The sequence below is a fragment of the Miscanthus floridulus genome, chromosome 1 (assembly GCF_019320115.1).
Source record: "Miscanthus floridulus cultivar M001 chromosome 1, ASM1932011v1, whole genome shotgun sequence".
Taxonomy (NCBI): domain Eukaryota; kingdom Viridiplantae; phylum Streptophyta; class Magnoliopsida; order Poales; family Poaceae; genus Miscanthus; species Miscanthus floridulus.
In genome coordinates this window covers 181,568,059-181,587,326 of record NC_089580.1, presented here as the reverse complement: position 1 = coordinate 181,587,326, position 19,268 = coordinate 181,568,059, and the positions used below count along the sequence as shown (strand labels likewise).

Sequence of the window (19,268 nt, the reverse complement as noted above, 5' to 3'; positions counted from 1 at the left end):
AGTGAAGAAAGTCATGCGTTATTTGCAGGGTACGAAAGGCCTCATGCTTATGTATAGAAGATCTGATTCCCTGCAGATAGAGAGGGTATTCAGATTCTGATTATGCGGGAGAAGAAAGAAAATCCACGTCATAATATATATTTACTCTCGTAGGAGGGGCTATATCGTGGAAAAGCTCTAAACAAACCATAATTGCATCCTCGACAATATATGCCGAGTTTGTAGCATGCTATGAGGCAACAGGGCAGGTGAATTGATTGAAGAAATTCATACCCGGATTGAAAGTGATTGATAATATAAATGAACCACTGAGATTGTATTGTGGTAACAATCCAGCGGTACAGTATGCTCACAACAATAGGGCAAGTAGTGCTGCCAAACACATTAACACAAAGTACTATATTATGAAAGATAAAGTTCGGGATCATATAATAAATCTTGAGCATATAAGTACAAAGAAAATGCTCACGGATCCGCTCACAAAGGGCTTACCACCCAACATGTTCAGAGAACACGTAGCCGACATGGGTTTAAGGGAAAGCCTATGATTCCCGAACATACGAAGGGCCCAAAAAAAGTTTATATTTCAAAACGGAGAAGTGTATTGTGGCTGTTAATCTAACGGCACTAATTGCTGTGACGATGGGACAGTTCTATGCACTAATTTATGATGAAATAGAATGGAAGCAAGAAAAATATGAATCGAAAGTTTGAGTAAGAATTAAAGAACGAAGAAAGTGATGAGAGATCAAGGTGGAGAATATTGGATTGATCTCCCACGCCATTAGGCCCAACGGCCTTTGGGCCTTGTTCTCGCGCCCTGATCAGGGGCGTCTAACCCTACATGGTTAGTGGGCCCCCGTCGCACAGCGCTATAAAGGAAAGGTAGGGGCCAGGGCTCGTAGTACAAGGTTCACCACGCCGCCAGACACCCCACCGACATCCTAACCCTAACCCGATCTTGAGAAGGGGCGCTGCCAGCGACGGGAAGCACCACCGACGCCGGACAATGCCACCCCGACGCATACGCCGCCGCCAAGGACGTCACTGCACCGACTCCTCTCTCCACCGAACGTCGCTGCCGGCGTGCAGATGGCATCAGCGAACGAGATCCCGACCGGTGCTTCCACCACTCCGACTGCTTCGACCACTACTGTCCTTCGATGGTCTGCAACCTCTCACTCCCCTTCTCTCTGCCTCTCTGTAGATCATGTATTAGGATCTTTGATTACTAGGATTTGGACTCGATTGAGTCCTATGAAATTTAACAATGGCATCAGAGCCAGGTGGCCTCTGTGTATCCCTAACCAGATAAAAGAAGAAAAGAGAACAGATCTATTCGGATCAGAGAAGAGATAGGGCCCTCGGCTCACGAAGCCGAACCCTAACCCAAGAACATAATAGATCTAATTCAGATTTGGCCGAACCCTAAGACCTAACCCTAATTCCCCACATCAAAAGAAGAAGGGGAAAGGGAAAAGAAGGGGAAGAAGAAAGAAAAGAAGGGTCAAAACCCTAACCCTAACCCTAGTTTCCCATTCGGATGAACGAAAGAAAGAACTTTAATGGCAAGAATTCTAAACCACAAGGAAAATCTAAGTGGGATAAGGCCTCTTCCTCCTAATTCACAGGGAAAGAAACCCAAGGATTCTGAGAATCAGTAATATGGTGGAGCTGAAAAAGATCAGTGCAAGCATTGCTTCAAGAAGGGACACTACAAGAGGGATTGTCCAGACTTCCTAAAATCTCTGCTAAAGAAAGGTGATGAATTTATTACATTTGTAGATAAACCCCTGTATTTATGTTATAATAAATCCACTTGGTGGGTTGATTCAGGAGCAACTACTCATGTTGCAAATTCCTTACAGGGGTTAAGTGGGACGAGAACCTTACGAAGAGGAGAAAGAATGATTAAAGTTGCAAATGGAGTGCAAACCAATATTGAAGCCATTGGAGTTTTTTCTTTAGAATTTAATAATGGTTTTGTACTTAGACTTAAAGAAGTACTTTATGTTCCCTCTTTGCGTAGAAATTTAATAAGCGTTTCGAAACTTGATGATGATGGAATTGATTGCCACTTTGGTGGTGGCAAGTATAAGATACTGGTTGATAATAAATGTGTTGGTCTTGCCTTCCGACAAGACAAGCTTTATTTATTATCTCTTGCTAAGAATGCGAACAATGTATGCGATGAGAATGTGAATGATTCCCCATCTGCGAATGTAACTAAGAAGCGGAAGAGAATTGATAATGTCTCTTCGAAATTATGGCATTATCACTTGGGCCATATTTCGAGGGGGAGAATAGAACGATTGGTTAAGGAATCAATTCTCCCGCACTTAGAATTTTCAGATTTAGAATAATGTATTGATTGCATCAAAGGAAAGTATGTCAAGAAAATTAAGAAAGATGCCAAACGAAGCACAGGAATTTTAGAAATAATCCACACAGACATATGTGGTCCTTTTCCTATGAAAAATATGGATGGTTATGATTCGTTTATAACATTCACAGACGACTACTCTCGTTATGACAATATTTATCTAATTAAGGAAAGATCGAAAGCATTGGATAAATTCAAGATATTTAAAGCTGAGGTTGAAAATCAGCACAATAAGAAAATCAAGATAGTATGATCAGACCGAGGTGGAGAGTACTATGGGCGACATACCCCATATGGCCAAATTCCTGGACCGTTTGCAAAGTTCCTATAGGAAAATGATATAGTTGCTCAGTACTCTACACCGAGGGAGCCTCAGCAGAATGGAGTGGCTGAAAGACGTAACCGTACCTTAATGGATATGGTAAGAAGCATGATAAGTTACTCCACATTACCGATTAGTTTATGGATGGAGGCGCTGAAAACCGCCATTCACATACTTAGTCGTGTACCAAGCAAGTCGGTGCCTAAAACACCATATGAATTGTGGACAGGAAGGGAACCCTCACTCAACCATTTGCGTGTGTGGGGCTGTCCAGTCGAGGCAAAAGTTTTCAACCCAAACATAGGAAAGTTAGACTCTAAGACAGTTAGCTACCATTTTATTGGCTATCCAGAAAGATCGAAAGGATATTGCTTCTATTATCCTGACAGACATACGAAGATTATAGAAACAAGACATGCTGTGTTCTTGGAGGATAACATAATCAGGGGGAGCATGGTAGCACGAGAAATAAGCCTACAGGAAAAGTGGGTACATGTACCCACTCTGATGGTTGAAGAACCATTCTTCACGCTACCTGCTGCTGTTGCACCGACAATGCAGGACACTGTAGTGCCAACACCTGTTGCAAGTTCTCCCGTGGCAACAATGAATGAACATGAGGAACCTGTCCTTGAGGAACCTATCCTTGAGGAACCTATAGAACCAAATGTTGCACATGAGGAAGAACAACAACAGCCCAATGTGGAACAAGTGCCAGAGGCACCTAGAAGGTCTCAAAGAATAAGAAGATCAGCTATTACTGATGACTATGAAGTTTATGAAACAGAAGAATGTCAGATGGGGGATGATCCCACCTCATTTGAAGAAGCCATGAGAAGCGACCACTCATCAAAGTGGCTTAAGGTTATGGAAGATGAATTGAAATCAATGAGTACCAATAAAATTTGAGACATAGAAAATATTCCTAAAGAAGCCAAAACAGTAGGCTGTAAATGGGTCTACAAAACGAAATATGACTCCAAAGGGAATATAGAAAGATTTAAAGCGCGACTTGTGGCGAAAGGCTTCACGTAAAGAGAAGGGATTGATTATAATGAGACGTTTTCTCCAGTCTCATATAAAGATTCTTCAGAATTATAATGGCACTTGTAGCCCACTATGATTTGGAGTTACATCAAATGTATGTAAAGACGGCTTTTCTAAACGGGGATTTGGAAGAAAATGTTTATATGGCACAGCCGAAAGGTTTTGTCGTAAAAGAAAAGGAAAATATGGGATGCCGCCTGAAGAAATCAATTTATGGATTGAAGCAAGCTTCAAGACAGTGGTATTTGAAGTTTGATAGAACGATAAAAGGTTTTGGGTTTAAAAAAAATATCGAGGACAATTGCGTTTATGCAAAGTTCAAGAATGGAAAGTACATATTCCTAATTTTGTATGTGGATGATATCTTACTTGCTAGTAGTGATACCAATCTACTAATGGAAACGAAGAAATTCTTGTCCTCAAACTTTGATATGAAATATCTCGGTGAGGCCTCATTCGTTTTGGGAGTAGAGATTCACCGAGACAGGAGAAAAGGAGTTTTAATATGATCGCAAAAGACATACATAGAAAAGGTCCCGAAGAAATTTAGTATGCATGCATGCAGTCCTTCACCTGCTCCTATAGTCAAGGACGATAGATTTGAGGAACATCAGTGTCCCAAGAACCAATATGAATTGACCGAATGAAAGTAGTACCGTATGCTTCAGCTGTTGGAAGTTTACAATATGCTCAAGTGTGTACACGCCCTGACCTAGCTTTTGTTACCGGGTTACTTGGCAGATATCAAAAGAATCCAGAAATTGAACATTGGAATTTAGTGAAGAAAGTCCTACGTTATTTATAAGGTACGACAGGCCTCATGCTTATGTATAGAAGATCTGATTCCCTGCAGATAGAGGGGTATTCAGATTCTGATTATGCGGGAGAAGAAAGAAAATCCACGTCAGAATATATATTTACTCTCGCAGGAGGGCTATATCGTGGAAAAGCTCCAAACAAACCGTAACTGCATCCTCGACAATGTATGTCGAGTTTGTAGCATGCTATGAGGCAACAGGGCAGGTGAATTGGTTGAAGAAATTCATACCCGGATTGAAAGTGATTGATAATATAAATGAATCACTGAGATTGTATTGTGATAACAATCCAGCGGTACAGTATGCTCACAACAATAGGTAAAGTGGTGCTGCCAAACACGTTGACACAAAGTACTATATTGTAAAAGATAAATTTCGGGATCATATAATAAATCTTGAGCATATAAGTATAGAGAAAATGCTCGCGGATCCGCTTACAAAGGGCTTACCACCCAACGTGTTCAGAGAACACGTAGCCGACATGGATTTAAGGGAAAGCCTATGATTCCTGAACATACGAAGGGCCTAAAGAAAATTTACATTTCAAAACGGAGAAGTGTATTGTGGCTGTTAATCTAACGGCACTAATTGCTGTGACGATGGGACAGTTCTATGCACTAATTTATGATGAAATAGAATGGAAGCAAGAAAAATATGAATTGAAAGTTTGAGTAAGAATTAAAGAATGAAGAAAGTGATGAGAGATCAAGGTGGAGAATGTTGGATTGATCTCCCACGCCATTAGGCCCAACGGCCTTTGGGCCTTGTTCTCGCGCCCTGATCGGGGGCGCCCAACCCTACATGGTTGGTGGGCTCCCATCGCACAGCGCTATAAAGGAAAGGTGGGGGCCAGGGTTCGTAGTACGAGGTTTATGTGCCGCTAGACACCCCACCGACATCCTAACTCTAACCCAATTTTGAGAAGGGACGCTGCCAGCGACGGAAAGCACCACCGACGCCGGCAACGCCACCCCGACGCATACGCCGCCGCCAAGGACGTCACTGCACCGACTCCTCTCTCCACCGAACGTCACTACCGATGTGCAGATGGCATCAGCGAACGAGATCCCGACCGGTGCTTCCACCACTCCGACTGCTTCGACCACTGCGGCCTTCGATGGTCTACAACCTCTCACTCCCCTTCTCTCTGCCTCTCTATAGATCATGTATTAGGATCTTTGATTACTGAGATTTGGACTCGATTGAGTCCTATAAAATTTAACAACCTCCTGATCCTAGCATGCATGGATCCTGTGTCAGGAAGCACCGCGGGATTGCAGCGTTTGCCGTGATAGAGGTGGAGCGTTTGCCATGGCTCTCGTCTCTGTTTCGTTGTCTCATCGTCAGCAACGCCCCTCTTGGCTCTTGTAGTTGCGGCCTGCCTGTCAGGGCAGAGATCTCGTTTGAGGTCGCTACCACGCTGCTCTTCTCGTTTGATCCTTTACATGATTGTGGGGACGACATTTTCTAATGGCAGAATATGATGTGACGTGAGCACGTCGCCCGACACTTTGTTCCCTTCATCGAATCTACAAGTACAATAGGAGGCGCTTCGTCCAAGCCAGTCCAAAGGAGGGGCATGTTTTCTTGAACATATCAGCTGGTTCATCAGCTCATAACCGAAGCGTCTTGCCGTAGGGGCGTGGGCCTTCTTCCCCCTCTTCCGCCCATCCACTGCTCCTTTCTCTCGCCTCTTGACCTCTCCATCGTTCGACCTCGCGACGCTGGCAATTAGGGGGGCGGCGGCCTTCGCTGAGATGACCACCATCGTGATCATCGTAGGTGATCTCCCACGACACTCCCCCACCCTTGTGCTCTGCTAGACAGAGAGATTCGGGTCCTTCCTTGGTAAGCCACCGCCTCCTCTTTCCCCTAATACTCTTGTGGCCTGCCTGATTCACGTCCCAATTCTTGCCTGCGCTTACATACTTGTTGGCAATTTCTGCTTACTGGGACGCATGGCTCGTGCTCGAGCTGAATTGTTAATCATGGATTAATGGCATTCGAATATCCAATGGTTGTATTTGTATCCTGAAACGTTCATCTCAAGGGAGTAGGTGCCTTGTGCATACGAAAGGGAGGGGGAATGGATGTGAAAATATCAAAATATTGGTTAGGTTAGGGTTGGTTCATGTTTTGGTGGGAGCGTTAACACTGATATGAACTGCTGATAATTGTCATTTTGGGGGCAACCGGTATACACAGTAATTTTGTGTGAAACATACATATGTTGGTATCTTTGCCCTGTTCGCTTGGCTGATAAGGCAGTACTGTTGGCTGATTTGATTTGTTGTGAGAGAAAAATATTATTCGTTGGCTAAAAAAGTACGAAGCCAAGCGAACAGGGCGCTCATGTTCACGGGGTGCATTGTGCACCAAAGTAGGCTAGGGATTGTTTACAAATACACTTGGAGTCCTATCGATCACGGTAACTGAGAGTTGCAAGAGGATAGAGCATAGAATAGTCCCACTCGCAAAAAAAAAGAATAGTCCCACTCGTCTAGCTGGACTGCAGGGTTGATTATGAGGTTTTATCTAGGAATTGGTGCATCCTCACTACCTATTAGCTAGCATATCTCTTTATTGAAGCTATCTTAAGCAAACCTGTTGAAGGGATATGCTCTGGATGCTATATGATGATGAACTATCTCATCTGTTGCAATGTCGCACTTTTGCAAATCTATTGAATGACAAATCACATCCTATTTTAGGATTGCTTGTTTTTGTTCTGACTTGGATGAATTAAAAACAACCCAATTTTGGTTTCTGTGCATCTACAAGTAAATTCACAATCCTGAATTTTGTTATTCTATATTTCAAAGATGGGTGTAGTACACTCTTCCAGTTGTAGCCTTCTAGGATCTGTTACTTCTTCCAATTCATACGCCTATGTATCCAATGCGCTCTTGTAACTTGTAAATACATTTTGTATTGACATGTCTTAAGCTCATTTGCTCTCACAGAACCCAATGCTGACTGTCCCCTGTTCTTCAATGTGACTTTGGAGCTGTTAATCAGTTTCTTCTAGTTTATGTGTTACAGAATATAATCAACTGTTGTTGATTTTGAACATAAATTCTCATGTAGGACTAGAATCTGATGTTCCATTCTAAATTCTAAAAGTAACAAGAGAAGCAGAAGAAGCTATTTTGCTTATCATATTATTGGCCATTGGGGTTGCAAATTGAGCGATAGTTCAGTGGTGTGGTTGATCGTGGTCATGCCTACCAACCGGGGTTCGAACCCGGTATTGCACCCAAAAAAAAACCCCCTCTCTGTGCTTGCTGGCTTGTGTCTGTGGTGCATCGCTGGCCCCGGTAAATGGTACACTACGCTGGCCTGGGTAACAGTGTTAGCCGCCCCAAGTTCGGTTTGGCCCTACATATGGCCATGGGCCAGGGTGTGTGTGTGTTGGGGGGGGGGTCTCCACCCGGGTCATATGGTCCCTTCTTAATTATAATGCCCTAGGGTTGGTTCTTCCCCCACCGCTCGATTTTTTAATTGGCCATTGGGGCATGGGTGGGTAGAGGCAATAAAAGGAAGACTTGAAATGATGGAATATACCCAAAGACTTAGCCTTAGATAGGAGTGCTTGGAAGACAGCTATTCACGTGCCTGAACCTTGATTGCTTCTGCTGGGTTTCAACTCTAGCCTACCCCAACTTGTTTGGGACTTAAATGCTTTGTTGTTGCTGTTGTTGTTGTTGTTGTTGGCCATTGGGGCATGGGATATCGTTGCCTTCTTTTGAAGAAGAAAAGGCTACCGACCACAGACGAATGTTTTTCCCAATTCAGTGTGCAATTTGAATAATTGTCAATGCATCAGGATGCTGTATTGTTGTTTCTCTGCATGACCTAGGCCTAGTTTTGTATTTTTCATCAGATTTTTTTCCTAATCCTTCAAGAACCAGGCGTAACTCTCTGATCGTGGCGATTCATTGTGTAGACATCTGGTTGATGTATAGTTTACCATTTTCAACCTGTTAAGTTTCAGAATTTTTTCCGCGTAAGCTTTCTTTGTCTTTAGAACTTGGACTTTGTGCCTAATATTTGTCTTATGCATATATTTAGTGGATTTTGTGGTCAACCATACAGGAGCCAGTCATATCTTTACCCTAAGTATTGATTGCATTCTATCAAATACTGAAGATTTCTCAGATTTGTTTGGTGAGGACATCATGTGGAGTTTTGCATCAAATGCCATAGCTGGAAGCTTAAAGAAAAAGGCACAACCCTCAAAATGCAGCATATCCAATCCAGATTGTTCTGATGATGAAGTTTCTTCATGTACAAGCAGAGAGGAAGGCCTTGATTGTCTAATATGCTGGGAATCCTTCAACCTTGTGGAGAATGTTCCCTATGTCTTGTGGTGTGGCCACACAATGTGCAAAAACTATATCCTTGGTCTTCACTGGGCAGTTGTCAAGTTTCCGTCCCTTCCTATCCAGCTGCCTTTGTTCATCTCATGCCCCTGGTGCAACCTGTTGTCTTTCCGTCTAGTTTACAAGGGCAACCTCAGGTTCCCACGCAAGAACTACTTTCTGCTCTAGGATGGTCGAGAGCATGAACGGTGAGAGAGCAAAATTCCATTCCACTAATCACGACGAGCATCATTCCTCATGGCATTCTAGTGCTGGCACAAGTTCCAGTCATCAACACCGAAGAAATGCTACTGTACGATCAGAGAGCTCTTCTGCCAGAGATACAAGCGTTAGTCCATAACATTTTCCACACTAACAACATTAGTGCTTCTCTGCAAAAGCTTATGGTGTGCTTCATGCAGCTGACAGCCAAGTTTCCTCTCGTGATAATCTTCCTGCTAATAGTCCTTTATGTTGTCCCTGCAAGTGCTGCTGTTCTGGTCCTGTATGCCCTTATCACGTTTTTGTTTGCACTGCCCTCATTTTTTATCCTCTACTTTGCTTATCCCAGCTTGGATTGGCTTTTCAGAGAGATCTTCGCTTAATTCGTGTTGTATGAAATGTCAGCGCAGTTCGTACCCCTGTGACACATGATATATGCCACCTGCCCTCGTGGGCCCTGCATAGTTTCTTCTGATTTCATGTCCTCTGTCCTTCTAGCACCCTATTTCTGTTGTAACTATCTATTTATATAAAAAAATACTTTGCAATGCTTTTATTTGTGGTTCTATGTTTGCTTGTTTTCTGGTTCTGGTTGAAAAAATTGTGTTCCATGAAATGTTAATCTTTGTTCACTGTACAAGAATAAACTTGTAACGCCGATGCAATGAAATGTTTGTAAGCTAAGGTAAAATTACGCAAGCAATTTAACTTCAGGTATCTGTTTGCTGGGTATTCTCCACTTCAGATGGACAACACAGCATTCTCCACTACACTTCACTTGGAATGATGGACACAGGATGCGCTCATGCACGGGGATCCCGGGATTGGCACTGATCTTTTCTGTTTTGATAATGCTTGGCTAAGGATGTCCGCCCCATCTGGATGTGCGCTCTCTCTCTTAAAAAAACTCCCCACATGTGTCCGTCCGCTCGTCCCACACCCTGCGGCGCCTCCACCGGCCAGCTGCCCGCCTGTCAGTCCCTTAATTCCCATCCCCCGCTCGGCCAAAGCTCCCAGCCTGCCCCTTCTTCTCCGCCCCGCCCGGCCTAGAGCTCGCCGGCAGTCGTCTACGCCAGCGACTGGCCCCTTCCTCCTGGCCCTCACCCTACCAGAACTCGCCGGTGGTTTGTGCCCATTGCTGGCCTATCCCCGCCTCCCTTTTCGCCTGCCTGCGACGGTGGCAGCCCGCAACGTGCCCAAAGCTCGGCGGCGGCCTGTCCCCACCACCTCCTCAGCTCACCTCTAGAAGGGGCCACGGCGGCGTTGCCCTCCGCATGCCCATTCCCTGCTCTGCGCTACGTAGTACGGAAGAAGGGTGAAAAATGCATGTTGCAAGTGTATATTTCAAGTGTTTCAGATGTTCTAGAGATATGTTGCAAATGTTTCATACGGATGTTGCAAAAGTAGATTGGGATGTTGCAATGGCTGTACACGTATGTTGCAAGCTTCTGTTCCCAATGTTTCATCTGTTTTTTCAGATGTATGTTGCAAGTGTGTTTATTTGAATGATACATATGTTTCATATATATATTGCAAGTAGTTTTATCCGGATGTTGCATATGTTTTATAATGGTTTTTTAGTGTTTTTCAGATGTTTTTGCAAGTGTTTCAGATGCATGTTTCAAGTGTTTCATCTGCCTTCAGACATATGTTACAAGTGTTGCATCTGAATATTTCAAAAGTAGATCGGGTGTTGCATCTCCCTCGTCGCTTTCTGCTGCCTCGTCTCGATGTCTCGTCCTCCCAGCGTCGGTTGGGCATCCACCGCCCCCTCCCCCTCTTCTCGATACTGGTGACGTTCGAAGCGGCGTGGGCCCCGTGTGAGCGCGCAAAACAGCGCGGGAGACAGTCTGCAGACGTTGGCGTCCGGGCGCAAGCACCTGTTTCTGTTTTATTAGGGCAGCTAGGATTGGCACTGACCTTTTCTGTTTTAGGGCAGCGGCAATGCCGACCTGCTCCTCCATCCATCCTAAAACATAGTGCATTGTTACTTCTAAAATTTATACTGAAATATAATGCATTTTATGCATTTTATGTAATAAATATGCTTAGATTGATAGAATTTGTTAAAAAGGAAAACATGATACAAGGAGAAACTCCATAATTGGATCTAATCCATGGTACATGTTCATTATTTGAGTGTTTTCTTAAGTTGTCTTAAATTTTTTAGAATGCACTATATTATAAGATGGAGGGAGTAAATTACAATTGCAAAGTACAGATCTATGTGTAGAAAGGAAACAGACCTGAGAGTAGAAAGGAAATTTACCTATCTTAGGAAAATCAAAACATCTTATAATTCAAAATAAAGAGATAATAAATATCTTTTATACCGTTCAAAAAAAAACCTTGTAATTGACCGAGCCGCAAGTTTTACGTCTCACTTATAGCACCACCTCGCTTAATAATAATAATGAGTCATCAAGTACCATCTATCCACTTATCCAGTCACCCAAAGCGCTTAACAATAATTGAGTCATCAAGTGCCGTCTATCCCGGTCACCCGAAGTTCGGGTGATGAGAAAGGACAGCAACAAGACTCAGTTCGGATCATGAGAAACGACAGCATTACCAAGTACAAAGTAGATTTGTGGCATACAACAGGAGACTAGTTTCACTGCTTGTTGTCCATCAGTACAAAGCAAAATGAGCAGCAACCACACTTCAAAACCTGGATCCCAAAACCCTCGTACCACTCAAACTATATAAAACCAGGTACATCTTTAAGCTAAGGCTAACCACCAACACTCAAAACAAAATGAACTCTGCCCAAAGTGCTATTCTGGCACTAGTAACTTTGCCAGTGCAGGTTCGTCACAGCCCTCTACTCTGGGATCATCTGCTCATTGTCAGCATCGCCCTCAGTTTCAATTTGGGGTTGCTTTGGAGCTGAGGCTCCAGGAGCCTGCTTCTTCTTGATACCGCTGACAATGTCATCGATTCTCAAAAGCATGCAAGCAGCCTCGATTGCTGTCTTGAACGTCTGCGCTTTAACGCTGTATGAATCCCAGATCTAAAATGGACAACATTGTGGTTAGACATGCAAACAAACATTTGTCAAACTTGCATTTGTGCAGATAAAGTGAAATACCTTTCGCTCTTTCATGTCAACAATATCACCACTCCTTCCATCAATGCCAACCCACGCATTTTCACCATTAGCATGCTGATGCAAGGAAAAAGAACATGCGTGTGATTGACGTAAAGTAGCTATTTCTTCTAGTAATCAATCATAACAAACATCTCAAATCCATTATAAGCCTATGTTCTCCTAACTCAGATTTTAAGGCAGTTTGCTGGTAGTTAAATCTGAAAGGTAAAAAAAGAGTATAATTCTAGGAACGTAGGAAAACAAACTAAATCACATGGAATTATGTCACAATCGGCCATATCCACAGGTAATTTGTTGAAGTTTTTTTTACTTTGCACCTTCAATAGTTCAATTGTTACCACTTGCCCCCCCACCCCTCATGAATAATTTCTGGCTCCTCCCCTGCTAAGTAGGGCCCCAGTGCAGTACTTCCAAAATAGTGTTCAAGATAAATTTGCATGTAGATGCTTCAGTAAGTTCTCAAGCATTTTCAAGGTGCAGTTTTAATTGAATTTCTGCGCTAGGAGAATCCACAACACCCTCTATCCCAATTCCCAACCTTCCCTAAATGCCAAGCTTATGATGCTTCTGATAGAAGACCACTTCCATAGAGGGACAAGTTCACAGAAACATAAAGAGTTTTGGGATTATTACCTTTCCCTGAAGTTGTGTCATTATCCTAATAACATTCAAGCCGCAATTTTGGGCCAAAGTCCTTGGAATTGCCTCAAATGCTAGAGCAGCAGCTTCATAGGGCCACTGACATAAACAAAAAATAAAATCAATCAGGAATTGCACATCAAATAATGGTGCAATAATCCACTCAGCACAATAACATCACATTTACAAAGCATATGTGGTCACAAGCTTACAGAATTAAGCACTGTTGCACTAAGCATCCACATAAATATAGCTTAAACGACTTTTAATATCCAATACAGGTAATCAACAGTAACAGAACAATACCTTTTCCACGCCTTCAACTGAAGAACTCTTTTGCTTCAGTGTTGCTGACACAGTCAGCTCTGTAGCACCACCTCCAGGAAGGAGTTTTGGATTTTTCAAAATGTTTCTTGCAACGGACATGGCATCCTGCATTGAAAATGACAGAGACCATTATATTAGCCTAAACTTGGACATGCTTTGAGGGAAATGAGTGTTCATTACAGGTAGTCGGGTTCCTAATAAAATTAGAATATTTGTATATGTAGCTACAGTTAGAGTTAATAAGGGAAATTAAAACAGGAGGGGACCAAAGATCCAATGCTAATCTGACATGCATGTTGCTTAGATGGCCAAAAGGATTCTACTGGCCATCAATGAAACAAAATGCTCGAATACCGATTTGCAAGGAATGGCTGGCTGAGATCATACTGTGCCTGCCAACTAATAAAAGAAAGGTTTCTAGAATTATTTTTGCAAGGAGTACAGATACATGGAAATGGGGAGGAAGAAATACCTGCAGGTTTCTCTCAACTTCATTCAATACATCCTTGCTTGCTCCCCTCAACAGAACAGTACATGCCTTGGGATCTTTACAGTCAACAATAAAGGCAAAGAATTCATCACCTATCTTCTTGACCTCAAACAGGCCAGCTCCTGTTCCCACATCAGATTCTTGGAGCTCCTCAGGCCTGTTCACTATGACTGCTCCACAAGCTTTAGCAATCCTGTTGTTGTCAGTTTTCCTAAGTCTACGGATTGCACTAACACCAGCCTTGCTCAAATAATGGATAGCGAGATCACTGAGCCCTTTCTCTGTGATTACTAAATCAGGCTTGAATTTTAGAATTTGAGCGCACAGGTTCTTTATGTATTCTTCCTCCATCTCTAGCAGAACCTGCCTGCAATAAAGTTTGCCACATAATATACCTTAGAATTCTACCAAATTACTTCAAAACTATGCATGCATTGCATTTCAGTAAGATCATTGTGGTACATGGACATCTCTTACCAATCTTCTTCCTTCATCAACTCAGCGTTGGTCTGATTTTCTCCTTTCTTATACTCAACAGGGCAGTCCAACAGGATGATACGGGGGTTAACTATCTTTCTCCTCATTTTTCCAGGAGACACAACATCCTTATTGATCATAACTCCTTTAAGGACTCTAGAATCCTCCAACTGACCACCAGGAACCTTTTCAACTTTAATGTATTTCTTGATATCAACTTCACGCATACCCTGACCAAGGTCAACGCCTGCAGTTGTCGTAGCATCGATAGCAAGGTCCTGAATACAGTAACATGAGTTATCAAATAAGTAAAATCCATGGTTGGATAGGTAGTAGTCCCCCAGTCCCCCCCGCACCCACCCCCTCCCTCAAAATTATTTAATCATTCTGGCATTGTCCTAAGTCAAACTTCTCTAACTTTGAACAAGTTTTTAGAAAAATATATTGCCATCCACAAGTTCAAATAAATGCACTATCAAAACATATTTCGTGGAGAATCTAATGATGTACTCCCTCGGTTCCAATTTATAGGCCGTTTTGACTTTTCTAGATACACAACTTTTGTTACATATCTAGACATATTGTATATCTAGGTGCATAGCAAAAGCTATGTATCTAGAAAAGCCAAAACAACCTATAATTTGGGACAGAGGGTGGTACTAATTTCATGTTGTAGACGTTGGGCTGTTTATTTTTTTCTTTTTTGCAAACTTGGTCAAAGTAAAAGAAGTTTGACTTAGGACAAAGCCAAAGTGAACTATATATAATTTGGAGGGAATTGTTGAAGTTCCACATGGAAAAAAGATGCTTACAGCAATAAGGTCACCAAACTGGCCAGTGAATTTTGTACCGATGGAGCTCTTCACAAGGCCTAGCATTGCCCCACCTGCATTAATTGTATATTCGGTGACATCAGTCTAATTTTTTAACACATGGTGTATGCAAGAGGAAAGAGCTAATTCCTTTAAGCACAAATGTGCCATTGATGAAGTGCCAGGATCCAGTGCAAAATATATGTTCACTGTAACTTACGATCATTCACATCGACAGGCATTGCAATTTTGTCAAGTACAGCAATAGCATCATCAAGCGCTTTGGTGTATGCTGAAGATGAGAAAAATACAAGTTTCAGAAGACAAGAGATCAAGAAAAAAAAAACAGGTATTACCCTAGTATACCGCAGTACTGAGAACAAAGGAATCTACCTCGGCAAATAACAGTTGGATGGTAGTTCTTGTCAATGAATGCCTGTGCAACATGTAGCATCTCTCCAGCTAGAAAAGAAATGAAAAGGTGTATTGTGAACTAATAAGAGGATAAAAATAAAGTAAGATATGTTTGTCTAAGTTGGTGTTGTAAAGGAAATATCTGATCTTATGGAAATCCTTAAGAATGTACAACCACTAAACTAGAATCAATGTATCAAACGTGATATAGAGGTCATGGTTTTTTTAGGTGTTTTGGCATCCTGTGGCACTGGGGCTATGCCTTTATGCCTAGGCACCTTCTAGGTGACGTCCTAAGCCATATGGCGTAACTAAAAGCTTGTGGCATCAATAGGGTTGAAACTAGTCATTTATGTCTTGTATCCATCTTGCTAGAATGATGGACTGAAACAGATTGTCATTTTACTAAGGTTTGATAGTCTCATGGTCTGTTTCCCCTCTCACTTATACTGGTTTGGTCACAAACATCTGTATTACATTAGACGATTAATGGACATGGGGCTAGCCTTGAGACATAAAAAAAAATACTTGTGGCATCCTGTGACACCCAGCACCTGGGGTGCCTGGACGCCTATGCGACACCTCAAAAACCATGGTAGAGATTATCTAGAATTTTATTAGTAGGCATCAATTTGCACAGCAAGCCGTTTGTTATTAACATGCTTATGAGAAATACTAGTTGTGGCAGATAGTTACAGCCAACTGCTAAGCTCGACTAGAAACAGATTCAACAGTGGCACCATAATTAGATGATACTATAAATAGCACTGCTTTAGTTTGATGCAAATAAATTGCAATGTTGTTGTTCGTCATAGCCATCAACTTCCCCAAAACAAATGTCACAAAAATTATGCATACCTAGAACAATGACAGATGTAGTGCCATCACCAACTTCTTCATCCTGTGTACGACTTAGTTCAATCATAGACTGCACATTAACACACAACCACAATTAGGTACATGGGACTCGCAACATGAATCATAGACTGCACATTAGCACACAAATACAATTAGGTATATATATGGGTCTCGCAACACAAATTCATCCATCGTACAGGAAAAAAAAGTGTTGACTGATAATTTCATTAGCAGGCTTTCACAGCTGAGCAACCAACATAATTTGGCATACCTTGGCAGCAGGGTGTGCGATGTCTATTTCCCTCAAAATAGCATTACCATCATTAGTAACCACAATACCTGAAAAAAAGTAGCCAAATCATAATAAAACACTGTAGAGACTCAAAAAAGGCAATAGATACACAATTGTGATGCAATAACCGATAGTGCAATTGACGCTAATTCTCACATAAAAGGAGATCAGTGTTCAGTGGCAACTGAAAAGGGGGGAAATAAATATTACACCATAGTATTGATACGCTTAATTTCTAAATAGTCACTGCCATACAAGGATTGGTATAGGGATATACATCCTCATGTGTTACTCTGTAAATCATTCGCGGTCAAATATGCATTAGCCCACAAATAATGTATGTTCATCTTACATCACTATTCTCAGTAAACCAGAAGTATTTAGTGAAAGGAATCTAGCAAAGTTCGTACAGCGGATACTATCATCATTAAGCATATGTAGTCAAAAATATTTTAATAGAAGAACTGTAAACTGAAACATTGGCAATATCAAGCATCATAGAGGCAACACCTTTATTAGCAATTCACATTGCAGAGCAGTTTAATCTTAGCTATGACACAAAGGATATTTGCACATGTCCAACTCCATATGGCAACCAAGCATAACAAGATGAGTTGATAAGCCTAACACACCACACAATCAAGTATGCAAAATTCATAGTTTGTTACCAGCCACCAAAGTTATTCAACACAAAATGGTTTGTATTAACTTTTGTCCAACAATGCAACGCATAGACTACAAGCAAAGCCTTTGGCATACCTCCACCAGCATCCAGAAGCATTTTCAGCATGGATCTGGGACCTAATGTGGTGCGTATGATGTCAGCAACAGCCTGTGAAAAAAAAATGAACATGGAATATTATTGAACAGTTAAGTACGGTACAGTCAAATGGCTAACTGCAGCTTTCATCAAAAATAATTTACACAACATGAACAGACCAATGGTTCAACTACGTAATGTACTCTTCCGCAGTACCACTGAATTAATCGAACTACATTCTGCTGCATTCTTAGAGGCCAAGGAACCACTAAAGCGAACGAGCCGAGCAGCTTCAGAATCCGTACCTTGGCCGCCTGGATGTTGGCTTGGTGAACCTTCGCGCCAGACTCCCGCTTCAGCGAGTCCTCTGCTCAGACCAAACAACAAAGAACGGATCAGACAGGATTGAGCCCTAAAAAATCAAAAGAAAGCAAATCGTGGGTGCCAAAGACGGGATCAGCAGATCACGGGCGATAAAACGACGGCGCGCAAGCCAGAAAGGGGCGGATAGGGGCCGCTTACTCAGCACGAGGACCGGGGCGTGAAGCGCCATGGTGAAGTGGAGGCAGCGGCGTTTGGGAGCGGAGCGGAGAAAAGCGTGGCTGCTAGACCCGGCAAGATGGAGTACGCTGCAGGCAGCAGACTAGACGCCGTGCGGCGGTACGAGTATGGCGTGCGAGCGGAGTCCGCCGGCGCTACTGAGGCCCTCGCCCTGGCGCTCGCCTTCGACGCAGCAATGTCCCAGGAAGAGAAACAGAGTGCAGTCCGCAGTGGTGAAGCTAGCGGCGGCGGCGGCTTGTGTGTGTAGTAGCCTAGTAGGGTTGGGAAGAGAAAGACTTTGGGCCGGTTGCAGATGGGCCTTAGACGGGCCTTCGCTTGATTCACCGTGCGTCGGCCACTCGGCATCATGATGGTAGCGGGCGGCCGGGCGGGTTGGCAAAAAAAATTCTACGAAAACACGGTGGGATGTATCATGTATGACTGCACTTACTTGAAAAAAGTCCATGGTTCTCATCGATTTTTTTTCCTGGCGCGGAACGACTACGGGGACAGTTCTGGTCCCCGTCCCCGGTGATTAAAGATGGGAACGGCCGCGATACCTGATATATGATGGAAATTTGATTTATTAGGGAATAAAGATGAGAACATATTTTTATTTGTGGGTATCTAAATGAGCAAGAATCTATCCCCGACGGGTATAGCGGATACGGGAACGTTCTCTGTTTACCCGTCCTTGTTACCCGTTGGGAAACCCGACTATTTGAGCTGTCATGCGAGTATTAAGCCCAAAGAAGCTCAACATAGATATTTTAGCCCAAATCTAAATAATCATATATATAGTTTATGTGTTCTAGAAACCCTAGTTCAATTTTTCCTCACCATCTCCGCTAGCAGCACAAGCACGCCTGCCTCACGAGCGCTCGTGCCCCTCGCTTCCTCAGTTCGGTCTCCCTGCCATCTTTGCCCATCCTTCTCGCAACCTCGCTTCTTCTCCTCGGCATCTCCGAGACTCCGACACTTATACTCGGGTGAAGAAGAAATGTCTCCGATTGCAAAGCTACGACTCCAAATATCCTTGTTTATCGGGTATGCAGTACCCGTCGGGTATCTGTTACCTGACCGATGCCTGACGGGTACGGGAATGGGCAAGAATCTATACCCGAGACAGTTAACGGGGACAGGGACGGGTTGAATTCTCCGTAGCGGAGAAGAGAACGTTCCGACATACCCAACGAGTACATCCCCGTTGCCATCCTTACCCGTGATCCCCGACGGATACCATGAGCCATTAAATACTCATTCTGCCCTGTATCCGATGCCCAATTGATCACTTAATTAAATTTTAGAAAAAATATAAGTTGCAGATAAGAATGCACAGTGCGCAAAAGACTTTTTTCAAGTAATTACCCAGGAAGATGTGATGTACAACAATA

The 19,268-nt window shown here is 42.9% G+C and overlaps 1 protein-coding gene and 1 pseudogene across 1 annotated transcript; one reads left to right on the top strand and one right to left on the bottom strand.

The window, feature by feature from the left end:
- Nucleotides 1-8,401: 8,401 nt before the first annotated feature.
- Nucleotides 8,402-10,076, top strand: LOC136504336 (uncharacterized; annotated as a pseudogene).
- Nucleotides 10,077-11,703: 1,627 nt separating this feature from the next.
- Nucleotides 11,704-18,118, bottom strand: LOC136504327 (T-complex protein 1 subunit gamma). Its single transcript, XM_066499215.1, has 14 exons — nucleotides 17,857-18,118; nucleotides 17,640-17,701; nucleotides 17,334-17,406; nucleotides 16,554-16,621; nucleotides 16,283-16,352; nucleotides 15,404-15,472; nucleotides 15,231-15,302; nucleotides 15,011-15,084; nucleotides 14,199-14,476; nucleotides 13,704-14,088; nucleotides 13,211-13,336; nucleotides 12,899-13,003; nucleotides 12,245-12,319; nucleotides 11,704-12,166 (listed from the first exon to the last, which is right to left on the bottom strand). Exons 1-14 carry the CDS (start codon nucleotides 17,885-17,887, stop codon nucleotides 11,978-11,980), a joined length of 1,677 nt encoding a protein of 558 aa, XP_066355312.1. The 5' UTR covers nucleotides 17,888-18,118; the 3' UTR covers nucleotides 11,704-11,977.
- Nucleotides 18,119-19,268: the final 1,150 nt, after the last annotated feature.